The sequence below is a fragment of the Myotis yumanensis genome, unplaced genomic scaffold, assembly GCF_028538775.1.
Source record: "Myotis yumanensis isolate MYYU_CA2020_CCGP unplaced genomic scaffold, mMyoYum1.0.hap1 SCAF_5, whole genome shotgun sequence".
Taxonomy (NCBI): domain Eukaryota; kingdom Metazoa; phylum Chordata; class Mammalia; order Chiroptera; family Vespertilionidae; genus Myotis; species Myotis yumanensis.
Window position 1 is genome coordinate 97,463,195 of NW_027223756.1, and position 12,638 is coordinate 97,475,832.

The 12,638-nt window shown below is 40.8% G+C and overlaps 1 protein-coding gene across 3 annotated transcripts in view; it reads left to right on the forward strand.

Moving 5' to 3' along the window:
• The first annotated feature begins 2,031 nt into the window (after positions 1–2,031).
• Positions 2,032–12,638, forward strand: part of PPP2R2A (protein phosphatase 2 regulatory subunit Balpha) — a 105,335-nt gene continuing 94,728 nt past the window's right edge. For 2 of the 3 annotated variants that reach the window (XM_070416620.1, XM_070416621.1), the window contains exons 1-2: positions 2,032–2,333; positions 4,116–4,190. In XM_070416620.1, the coding sequence (XP_070272721.1) occupies positions 2,327–2,333; positions 4,116–4,190 (82 nt within the window). In that variant the 5' untranslated portion in view covers positions 2,032–2,326. Of the gene's footprint in view, positions 2,334–4,115; positions 4,191–12,638 lie in introns of those variants that run through there. The other variant, XM_070416622.1, reaches the window with a different exon arrangement.

A 12,638-nucleotide genomic window follows, 5' to 3' on the forward strand; every position in this document is an offset into this window, starting at 1 on the left:
ACCAATCATGGGTCAAGGAAAAATAAGGGTCTCAATGGGGATTTGGTGATCAGCCATTTCAAATGCCTTTGGGAAGCAGAGAAAGATAAAACCAAAGAAGTACCTGTAACCATGAGATTTGGTAACATGGAGATTGTTAATAACCTTGACAGAAACCCTTTCAGTAAAGTGGTAGGGACAGAAGCCTTAGTGCAGAGGATAGAAGACAGAATGTAAGATAAGGAAGGGGAGATAGACAAAAGCAACCCTTGCCTCTGGGCTAGTGGGTATGCTGGCCTCTCTTCCTAAGAGCCATTCAGAAGAAAGGGAGGCAGTTTATGGTCCGCTTGAAATGACCGCTCAGGGCCAAAAGTGCCGGGTCACTTGTATCTGGGTCTCAGACCTTTGATTATTAGACCCATCTCAGCTCATCTCATGACTCTATACAATGTTCTTAGATAAGTACTCAGGACATTGTCTGTGCTATAGGAACTTTTGTTATCATTATCACAGTTTTAGGCAAGCTTTAATGGCTTCTAAGAACAAATAATTTATGTAGACCAAATCATTTTTCAGGATGTGTGAAGATTCACATCTTACATATGGCAAAAACTGAAGCCTAAGAAAAATGATTTGCACAATGGGGTGCAAGTCCCCAGTTTAATGGTCTGTTTTCTCTCTCTTCTCTCTTTTCTGAGTTCTGGTTAAGGTGGAAAGCCCTCACTAGTGAAAAGGAAAAGAAATAGTAAAGACATATGCAGAAAAGTACATTTATGAAATCAACCAAAATAGAAATACAGCAGTGTGCATTTAAGTTTTATAGCTGTTTGTACTGGTAGCTGAAAGGTGAGATACAGGGTGGATTTTTAATTTTGGTTTGTCCATTGGTAAAGTGAAAATTCCTAATGTAGAAATGGAGGAATAGTAACACAATGGTGCAGCTGTCCCATCGCGGAGGAATTCTGAAACTTGTACAATTCCACTTTCTGGAGATGAAGATTAAGATAGAAAGTGGAAATGATGGACAGGAGGTGTGAATACTGTAAACTTACGTTGGTCTCCAAATGCCTTATCACTCATTTCAACCTTAAGGTCAAATTCTGGGTATTTTTGCAGGTGTTTTTCATGCGGAACATGTGGACATCTATCTCATAGGAGTACTGTGGAGATTGACATGTAAATGTACAGTATTGTGACTGCATCATTAATACATCTTTCAATGAAGTGCACACCCCTTCTTGGCTGATGACTGGTTTCCGGTTTATTTTTTTCTTACACCTCTTAACTCCATTGAAGATGCTTTCAGTACACATCTAATCATAACCGCAGTTAACATTTATCATGCACTCAAATTAAGTCATTTAACCTTTGAAACAGTCCTCTAAGGTAGAAAGAATTAGCATCATCTCATGTGTGGAGTCAGTATTTGGCAGCCTGGCTCTTAACCACTGTTTCTACGCTTTTAGCTGGACAGAGCTGAGCCACCATATTCCGCTACTAGCAAACTCAGTTTGCTGTTTGGAAATCACACTTCAGAGCCTCCAGTCGCCGAGGGCTCCCGCCGCAGTTTCCGGTCACCCACATGGAACAGCTCGGCTGCGTCCTTCGCAGCTCCGCGAGCTCTCACCTCGGCTAAGCAGAGTTCGCACCACTGTCCCTTTCCCCCCACCGGCCCCAGGACTAACCCACAGGGTCACTATTTTAAGTAGCAAAATGGGTATTCGCTAAAAAGACACAGGCCAGCCCGAATCCCTGCGAGCGAGGACTTCATGGGGACAGCTGCGCCGCCCAGGGCCCGGCACGGCGCGAGGGCTGGGGACCGGGGAGCTGGGCCGAGAAGAGCGGGGCCGAGGAGCGGGCACCGGACGCCGAAAGAGACCAGCTCCCCAGCGCGCGGGCCCGGCGCGGCACAGGACGGTGGGACCAGGCGGCCCCGCGGAGAGGAAGGGGCGGGGCCAGGAGGCCGCCCGGCCGCTCCCCGCCTCGCCCCGCCCCGGCCCCGCCCGGAGGTCCCGCCCCCGATGACGTCACTGCCCAGGCCAGCCGGCGCCATTTTGAAAGTGGAGTCGCCTGCTCCTGCTGCTGCCGCCGCCGCCGTCGCTGTCGTAGCTGCCGCCGCTGCTGCAGGAGGAAGAGCAAGAACGGGGAAGCCCCTGAGTGAAACCCACCATCCTGCTGGCTCGTCTGCCCGCCCCTCCTTCCTTCTCCCCCGACCCCCGACCCCGACCCCCACAGGTGCCATCCGCCGCCATCCGCCCTCTCTACCCCCCCATCCCCAGGTGAGGGGGGTGAGTTCAGGAAGCGGAGACCCCGAGGCACCCAGCAGGGTCACCATTTGCAGCGCAACATGGCAGGTAAAGGAGAAATCCCCCTCGGCCACTGACAAGGCTCCGCTTCCTTTCTCCTCCCTCCGTCACCCCCTAGCGACCGCTGAGCTTCTCGGAGAGCCGCGGGCGCCTCGGGTTTCGGGGAACTGGTCAAGTGGGGTGCGGTGTGGGGGCGAGGGCTCTGCGCGGCCAGTGGTCGCTGTGACCGAATCGGCTTTTCACTGAGGGCTGAGCCTCGGCATGGATGGGGGTGGGGTGCGCGCCGGCGAGCTGCGGGGTGAGGCGTGGGTGGGGCGGGGTGGGGGCGCGGGCAGATTTGTCCCTCCTGCTCGGGAGCCGGGTGTGACCTCCGTGCCACCTCTCCCCGGACTTTTTGGCGGATCTTTCTTCATTTAATTACTGTTTCCCCCCTTGCTTGATGCAAGCCTTCTTGGGTGTCTATACAAATATATTTTGCACTGAGAAGGAAAAGTGCTTTACAAGTTAAAATGCAGTGTGCCCCCCTCCCCTGGTAGGCACGTATATTTTGAGACTATTAACCTGAGTTTTTTTGTGTCGAACCATCTCCTTTTCGTTTCTTACCCTTGACGTCCAAAGAGTGCAAGGCCTTTAATACAGCAAGTTGCATGAAAAATGTGATTTCAACTTTCCGTTTTGCATGTTAGCTTTTGTGCAGATGTCCTTTTCCCAAAGGGGTTTCAATTGAGTTAAAATAGTTGTGGAGTTCAGGGATATAAATAGCCAAGAGGGAAGAGATTTAGTTTAGGTAAAAGCTTGGAAGGGGGGATGATGCATGGGGAAAACCAGGTTTGAATATTTAGCAAAGAATAGATGTGAAGGAAGAGAAAGGTAATTGCTTCGAGGGTTCCTTTTGTACATTCTGGTGTGGCTGAATATCTCCATCTAGTAGACTTGATTCTAGATCGAGGTTCAGTTTCTCCATAGATCCAGGACATTTCCTCTTCAGTATGTAGACCTGAAATAGAAGCATTCAGGGACCAAACCAGTTTTCTTGGCTTATTTCAATATTTAGATAGATAATTAAACCTTTGGAAGAGTTAACAGGTTGGATTGACTTATGGTTTGCTATAAACAAGTTGCTCTTTGAATAATTAGTAAAATTAAAATTGTTTTGCACAAGATGATGACAAATTAGCAAAATTAATTCTTTGCAAGGTCCCTTGGAATCTGAGGGGTAAGGTGAAGAGAGGCAAAACAGGCTTCCTTTGAGAATCTTACCAGCTTTTTTCCTCTGGAGCCAGTGATTTTGCTGGCAGTTCAGTGCAAGAAGTGGGTGGTGAGTGTTGTGTTTGCTCTATATGCGCTTTGGTGATAGGGTTCATACTCGATCGTTCATTACTCCTCACCCAGGCAGTGATGTTCCTTGAAGTTTTCTACTCGTTCTATGTTTTATGGTAGTTTAGCCTTACTGATTCTTTTGCAGACTTTTTGCACACTTAAAGAAAAACTAACTTTGGCTATTTGCTTTTTTTCTTACATTTAAGCAAGACCTACCAGTCAGTATTTGAGGGGAAGGGAAAATGGAAGGGAACTTTTGAACACATGTACAATGTTAATGACAGTACATGGCCTTTTAATTTTTCATACCCAGATCTCTTTTTTCCTAAAGCAGTACCAACTATTGGGGACTAACCTTTTCCCAATTAGTGCTCTGGGGTGGTGGTTATGTATGTGGGCAGTACTAGGCTATTATATTAGTATCATGCCAACCGTGGATACCATCTCACTGTTTAGTAGAGTAAACATGAACAGAACTCAGTTTTAATCGGTATGTGTTCTTTTTTCCAGGAGCTGGAGGAGGGAATGATATTCAGTGGTGTTTTTCTCAGGTGAAAGGAGCAGTAGATGATGATGTAGCAGAAGGTAAGAAAGCATTTACTAGTGCAAATTTTGAATACAGAATCTTCAAAATCTTGATTATGGAAGGATTTCTTTGTAGATGAGTCTGTTATATAGGAACATTTTGTGTTGTCCAAGCAACAGAAGAACAGTTTCCAGAAAATAGTCTTAAATCTTTCATTCTTTAGGCCTCATTATTTTCCATGAATTAAACGAAAGGAGCAGCAGATGATATATCAAACACCATCAAAAGAGAAATCCAAGGTTTATGTGATAAAGGTTTCCTTGTTGTGTGAATTCCACATACAAGTAAATGGTGATGCATTTTCATGTTGTACATCATTTTTAGGTAATTTAAGGTGAAATAGGTGCCATCAGCATTCAGCTCAGAAAGCATCTTGACAGTATCTTGTATTTTAGAGGGAAGCTTTTTTGTTGTTGTGTTTTGTTTTGTTTTAACTTGCCTACTTTGAGAGTGTGGTGTTGATTAGCGTATTCAGTGAAGAAATGTTGGCTCAAATGATTCATTTTATTGTCTTATAAGGATTAATTTAGGTGGATAAAAATAACAGTGCTATGGACATATCACATGTCTTCTAGGGAGCTTATTGTGCAGTTAAAAGCTGGATTTGATCAGTTGAAGTAATAGTACAGTATTAGTTTTTTCCTCCAAATTTGTTTATTAGTGTATTTCAGAAGTGTGAAGTTTTGAAACTTTAGGATTGTGTTCTCATTTGAGATGTGGAGGAGACATTATTTCCCAAAAGTAGTTACATTATTTTATTCAGCAATATTATTTTTAAAGTTCGAATTTTAATAGTATTCTGTCTTGAATGACAGTAGGAATTTTCCAACAAAACTCAAATAAATTAAAACATGTACTTTTAAGCCCTGGCTGGGAGCTCGGTTAAGAGCATTGTTCCGATCCGCCAAAGATGCAGGTTTTATCCCTGGTCAGGGCACATACAAAAAGCAACCATTGAGGCAACAAGTTGATGTTTCCCTTTCTCTCTCTCTAATAATAAATTTAAAAATGTACTTTTAATTTTTAAAAATGTCTTGTGAAAGTTTATAAATCAACTTTCTCAAGATTATATTGTCCTCATATTAAGATCCTGTTTCTGACTTAGAATACTGTTGTTTTGAGGATTTTTTCATGTTATGGTAGGATAATGGCTTTGTGTTTAGCCAGTAGAATACTTGGCTATATCAGTGTCATTTTTAATGCAGTGTCTGATCAGAGTTTGGTGAGTCCTGTGGGGAGCCAACTGGCATACATTATACTTGTGATACTTTACAGGACACACTTACATTTCTTCTTTTGAATCCTCATCTGTTTTTCAGATGAGAAACCAGAATCTTAAAGAAGTTAAGAGGCTCATTTATGTTCACACAAATAAGGCAAATCAAGGTTTTCTGGTGAAACCTTTTGGTGTTAGACTTGTTTAGAGAAATAAATTCTAAGTTCCAGGGAGGAGTCATGTGTTACTCATTTTGTAACTTCATTACCTGTTGAATAGTAGGCACTCAAATACTGGATCATAGCTCTATGCTGTTGTGTAATACTCACCAAGTTATGAAAGTGCTGTATACTTGAAAAACATTCCTTGGTTGATTTATTTCCATTTATTCCTTTTATCAGAGATCTGTTGAGGGGGGTTCCTGAAATCTGAGCACTGGGGCCACGAGGTGTCTAGAACACAGCCCTGCCCCAAAGGAGTTCATAGTTTACTTGTTAAATGGTGGGCAGAAAGACTACATGGGTGTTTTTTGTTTCCTCATTTGTTTTTTAAAATAGAAAATGTCCAAAATTCCAGGAGTACATGAGGGGGTGCCATAAGAAAATGCAGTTGAGGTTTATATGCCATTTTAGACAAAGGAGAATAGAGTGGGGCGGGATGGGATTTCAAAGGGAAAATAGGCAGTTTACAGGTAGATGGGAGAGTGAACATGTAAAATTCTTTCTGAGCCACTCAAAAACAGCGGTACCCAGAGGGAAGTGCAATAAACAGGCTTTACTAGGCATCTCTCTGTATGCCACATTTAGTGTATATTATGATGCTAAGGTGACCCTTCCCTGCTTAAAGTGGTCATTGTATCCATAGGATTATAAATTACTTTCAGATATTTCAGAATTCCTTTAGGCAGGTAGAGGGAGGGTCAAAAGTTCTTTCTGATTCTTCTGTTTCCTAACAACCAGCCCAAAATCAATACCCTAAAAGGCATATTTTGGGGTGGCAAAACTTTGGTCCCCTTTAGCCCTGCCTTTGAAACTTGGAATAAAAAGTTTCACATTCCAGAAGCTAAGTTGGTAGGTTGCTCCTTTTTTATTTAACCAACCAGTTCAGTTAAACTTTTGTGTCTCGTTTCATGAAGCATTGGTGCAGATGAGCTCCCAAATTAGGCACGTGGATTTTATTTAATCAGGAGAAATTGATAATTCCAGACTGAACTAAATGATTGTGATATGTATGATGGATCAGTTGTTCTCTTCTGCTGATACTTAGTAGCTTCATTTTGCTACTGATTTATTGCATATTTTTCTGAGATTGTTAAACATTACTTTAGCATACAGTATATTCCTAGCATTACCTTGCTGAGGCTTAATATGTATATTTTAATAAAAATATGATTTGTTCTAGTATCTATGTCTATACAAATGTACTAATTTTCAATTTTCAACTTAACACTCTTTTAACTTGGGTATTTTTACATACTATACTTTGCATATCATAGTCTGTTGTGTTTGCTAAGGGAAGATTTGCTTTATTGAAATGAAATAAGATTAATACATTGGCCCCCTTGGTTTGTACTAATCTCCATACAGGTTACATTTAGCTCAATCTTTAGCTTTGTTTGCCTATTTTCTGTTAATTATATAGCCCAGGTTCTTTCCCATCAAAGGCACCAAATTGTCTCTTTCCCCTCCTACTTGTAGTTGGCTATCATGGCATACCATTTTTACTTTTGTAATGTTATAATCTTTCCATACTCACTTTAACCTTAGTGCAGGTTCTCAATATCTCTCATCAGGTTTGGATTAACTTCCCAAATGATTTCCTGCTTCTTGTGTTGTTTTCTTCTAAGTCAGTGGTTCTCAACCTGTGGGTTGCGACCCCTTTGGGGGTCGAACGACCCTTTCACAGGGGTCGCCTAAGAACATCGGAAAACACATATATAATTACATATTGTTTTTGTGATTAATCACTATGCTTTAATTATGTTCCATTTGTAACAATGAAAATACATCTTGCATATCAGGTATTTACATTACAATTCATAACAGTAGCAAAATTACAGTTATGAAGTAGCAACAAAAATAATTTTATGGTTGGGGGTCACCACAACATGAGGAACTGTATTAAAGGGTCGCGGCATTAGGAAGGTTGAGAACCACTGTTATAAGCTAACCTTAAATGTATTCCCAGTGTTATTTTCTTTAGAAATCTTCAGTGGTCATTGTATCCATAGGATTATAAATTACTTTCAGATATTTCAGTCTAGAATATGAAACCCTTCACCACTATGGCCTCTACCTCTCTAAGTTGATTAGCTAATATGGTTTACAGTACAGCTAAATGGATACTGTTCTTCAAACAAAACCTATACACTTTTGGGTCTTTGTGTTTTGCTGTCACTCCTCCCACAATTTTCCTTCATAACATTTTGTGTGTGTGTGTGTATATATAATATATATATATGTATATTTAGTACCTCAAACCTCTACTGTGATACTTATCGTAAGCTTAGTGCAGGACTAATGTATCTTTGTACTCTACACTGGCCTATATAAAAACTGCTTTGCATAGAACAATGCCTGGCACACAGTAGGTGTTCAGTATTTGTTGAGTGAAGGAATATAAATGTTACTGTTATTATGAGGTTATGAAGGGGGAAGACAACAAGTGAAAGGTAGGCTGATGAGATCTTTCTGGTCATTATGGATTTATTTACTTGGTAGGATTTATAATGGGATTGATGACATACAGCAGTATAATAGAAGTCAGGAGAACTTGGGTTTTTATCCTAATGACAGATTAGTATATATCACTTTAGATAAGCTCTCCACTGGGTTCCAGTTTATTTCATTTTAAGATTACAAGACTGGATTAGGTGATTTCTATTGTTCCTTCTAATCTTGTTAATTCTCAAAGGTGTCCTAGAAAGAAACAGTTAAATTGATTGAGATGCTGGACTCTCTGGGAGCCTTAATCCTATATAATAAAAGTCCAGGGACCATAAGAGTAATGACTGGAACAACCACTCGACCAGTCGCCATGAGGTGCATTGACCACCTCTTGGTCCCTCCCCACCCCCAAACCCTGCCCGCAGGCGAATGGGGAACCATGGGGAAGCGGGTGGGTGGTGGCCGGGCAGGACTGGGGACTGGCGAGAAGGCGGAATGGCTGACCTCTTGGTCCCTCCCCCCGGGCTCACAGGCTCCGATGGATTAGTGATGGTGAACAGGGGAACCTGGGTCGGTGGCGGGAGGACCGGGCTGGCTGTCAGGCTGTTGTGATTTCCAGCTCATCCCAGGCTGCTCAGGGGCTCAGTCCAGCAGGAAAGCGGGTGCCAGTGACTTAACCTCCATGCGTGTGCACCGGGCCGGCCACTGATGGAGTGCGCTGCCCATTCAGGGCTGCTCATGTAGGCGCCGCTGCTGCTGCTGCTGCTTGCAGTGCTGATGGAAGCTGCGGGGTGTGCCTGCGACCTACCCGCCCTGGTGGTGGAGGCGGTGTTGGGCCTGGGGACTGGTGAAGGGGCAAAAGATGGCTCTGATCACAGGCTAGGCCTAGGGACCCTAAGCACACGATTTTGTGCGCTGAGTCTCTAGTTTAAAGATAAGTCTACTGAACTTAGTTACTCAAGGCTTAGAATTTTCATTAATTTAATATTTAATATTGTTAAATATTAAGTACTTTTTGTGATTTTCATTATTTTAATGTAAGTATAATTTTCCTTAGCTTCATACTTGATACTTTTTTTCATAGGAAATTATTTTAGAATGTGATTTTATTACATGAAGCCTGTTTTTATGGTCCTTTGATCCAAATGCAGTGCATCTTTTCAACACTTGGCTTCCTGTTTATTTTTGGTAGGATTAAGACGTTTATGGATGGTTCTTAGGAAAATAATTTTCAATGGTAGAGTGAAAATACTCCCCAAATAAGGACATAAATAAAATTTTGAGAAACAACTAATCTTTGGGGTTTCACATAATATTTAATGGTTTTAAATTCATTCTATATGTAATGCTACATGTTTTTTAGAGTAGAATGCATGTTAGATTTAGGCACTCAATTAGCAGGAAAAAAAGTGGTGGATTTGTTGTTTGCAGATTTCAAATATTGGCACACTAGAGGCCCGGTGCACGGATTCGTCCAGGGTGTGCCCGGCCCCTGTCGCCCAGTCCCGATTGGGGCCATCTCGCCCAGTCCCTACTGGTTGGAGCGTCTGCCCCCCTGGTGGTCAGTGCATGTCATAGCGACTGGTCGACTAGTTGAATGAACGGTCGGACACTTAGCATATTAGGCTTTTATTATATAGGATTAGCTATATTCCAAACCTAATGACTCATAGCAATGGTCTTATTTAACATTTTTACCTTATATCCCATGAGATGCTCCTCCTTTCTTTTAAGTACTAACTTAATGCAGTACAATCACTTGGAGTAATGTAAATTTGCACATAAAATAACATGAATAACCATATTTATCTGATATTAGGCAGTATCTGTGTCTTTTTAAGATACTAATTTTCTTATTCCTTTATTGATAAAAATAAAAGATAATGGCTTTGAAAGAGTTTTAGCTGACATTTTGTCTCAGGTTATTAAAATAAACAAAAACCAAAAATTAAACTTACTTATTTCTTAATACTCTCTTCTAGTGAACTAAAATTTAAGCTTCTTAAAACTTATGGAGTAAGCAGCACGATGGAAGTTTGTTTGAAGCAAAGAATTAATTTTATTAGTAAAAGTTCCCATATTTTATGTATTTGCACACATATATTGCCTAGTTTAGTTGAATTGCAGGAAGAAAGGTAAACTATATTTTAAGTTTCTTATGCTAATAAGTCGGAAAATTGAAGGGTTGGAGATAGATGTTTTAGTTAATATCCTCAACAATAATCTCCCTTACCTTAGGTGGCATTGGAAATTATAATTGAGTAATCAAGAGTCAGCAAGTTTCTTTCTTAGTAGAAGGAAAGAGAAGTAAAGGCCTGGTAATATGTAAAATATATTTCTTGTAGATAATTACATTTAATTGTCACTATATAGTCAGTATCATGAAGAAATGGCATGGCCATCTTAATTACAGCAGCCAGCGTTTATTTAGTGTTTAACTAGGTATTGTTTCAGGTGTCTTATGTACAGGGTGTTCCCCCCACCCCCCCAAAAATGTATATACTACTAAGCTGGTAGCCCAATTGATGTTTCTTTCTTTCTTTCTTTTTTAATTGTATTGATTTCACAGAGGAAGGGAGAAGGGAGAGAGTTAGGAACATCAATAATGAGAGAGAATCATTGATCGGCTGCTTCCTGTATGCCCCACACTGGGGGATTGAGCTTGCAACCCAGGCATGTGCCCTGACCAGAAATTGACCTATGACCTCCAGGTTCATAGGTCAACGCTCAACCACTGAGCCACAGCGACTGGGTGGGCTGATGTTTCTTTTCTTTTGAGATTTAACCCATTGGAATTAGTAAGATTTAAAGTGTGTACATATACATTTTTTTGGAGGACACCCTACATGTTCATTAATCTTCACAAAAACTCCATGAAATAAGTAGACATTGTTGTTTTTATTTTTTCTTTCCCCTCCCCTTTTTTTAAAATCCTCACCCAAGGATATGTTTAGAAAGAGGAAGGGAGAGAGAAATATCAATGTGAGAGAGAAACTTCCATCAGTTGCCTCCTGTATGAGCCTTGACCGGGACTCAAACCGGCAACCTTTGGTTTACTGGGACAACAATCCAATCAACTAAGCCACCCGGCCAGGGCAACACTGTTGTTTTTCCATATTACAGATTAGAAACTGGTCTAGGAAGATTAATTTAGTAACTGTGTGTTCTTGAGCAGGTGGTAGAGCTGGGATTCTTAACCTGAAACCTTTTACTTTCCCTAATGTAATTCTATTTTTTCAAAACTCTAGCTACTTCTTTTAGTTCAGGTGAAATTGTTTGAGGTTGTTAGAATGTGACTTGCTTATAATAAACTTTGTTTATAGTGCCTAGTAGATTATTATTGTTTTGAAGTAAATTTGCAGGCCTGCATTTTCTGCTGATGGAATTCTTTAGCTAGAAGGTGCTATAAATGGGCAGTAGGGGCTTTGTGAACCTTCTGAGGTTGTATGTAAAATTGTATTGTGTGTGCTTGTTCGTATGTGCACTTTTCTGGTCAGAGGGGGTCCATAACCATTGTTAAAACAGCTATCATTTATTGCATTTAAAAGTGTGGTCTGGGCAACCCTTCAATTCTTTCAAAAAGCTTATCAAGTCGAAAGTATTTTTATAATAACAAAAATGAATTTGCACCAATGGTACAAAAGCAACATAGGTAAATCTGCTGGCGTCTTTACATGAGTTAAGGTTTTGGCACCAAACAATACCAGTAAGTAGTCATGGTCGTCTTCCATCACCATGTATCAGCAGTTTAAAAATGCCAATTTTACTTAAGAATGTTCTTGATGAAACAGTAAAAATTATTAATTTTATTATATCTTGACTGGAATACATGTCTGTTTTTGTGTGACAAAATGAGAAGTATACCTAAAGCACTTCTTCCATGGGCCAGACAGAGTACAGTGGTTTTCTGGAGGAAAAGCATTGGTGTAAGTAATTACTATTTGAGTTTCAAGCTGAATTATCTGCTCTTTTAACTGAGCATTATTTTTACTAGTAGAAACTACTGATAAATTCTGGTTATTGAGACTTGGATGTTTGGCAGACGTTTTTCTCAAATGAACAATGAATCTTTTGCCTCAATGGACAGTATTTGTTACCCTTGGTAAATTTTGAGTTTTCAAGCAAAAATTAGAATTTTAGAAATTGGTATCTGCCATCTTGAGCTTGATAACTTCCCAGTACCTAAAGATTTTTTGGATGAGATCAGTAATGATATTAATGACTGCGATTTTTGATATTGTGTAGTGCAATGTGCCAGCCTTTGGGAGGTCTGTGTAACTGAATCAGTATTTTACCTGTGATTTTTAAACATCATGCCTAAGCCCGACCGGTGTGGCTCAGTGGTTGAACATCAACCTATGAACCAGGAGTTCATGGTTTGATTCCCAGTCAGGGCATATGCAGGCTCCATCTCCATTGTGGGGCGTGCAGGAGGCAGCTGATCAACGATTCTCATCATTGATGTTTCTATCTCTCTCTCCTCCCTTCCTCTCTGAAATCAATAAAAATATATTTTTTTAAAAAACAACACAAAAAACATCATGCATAAGTAAAAGTGCAAATTG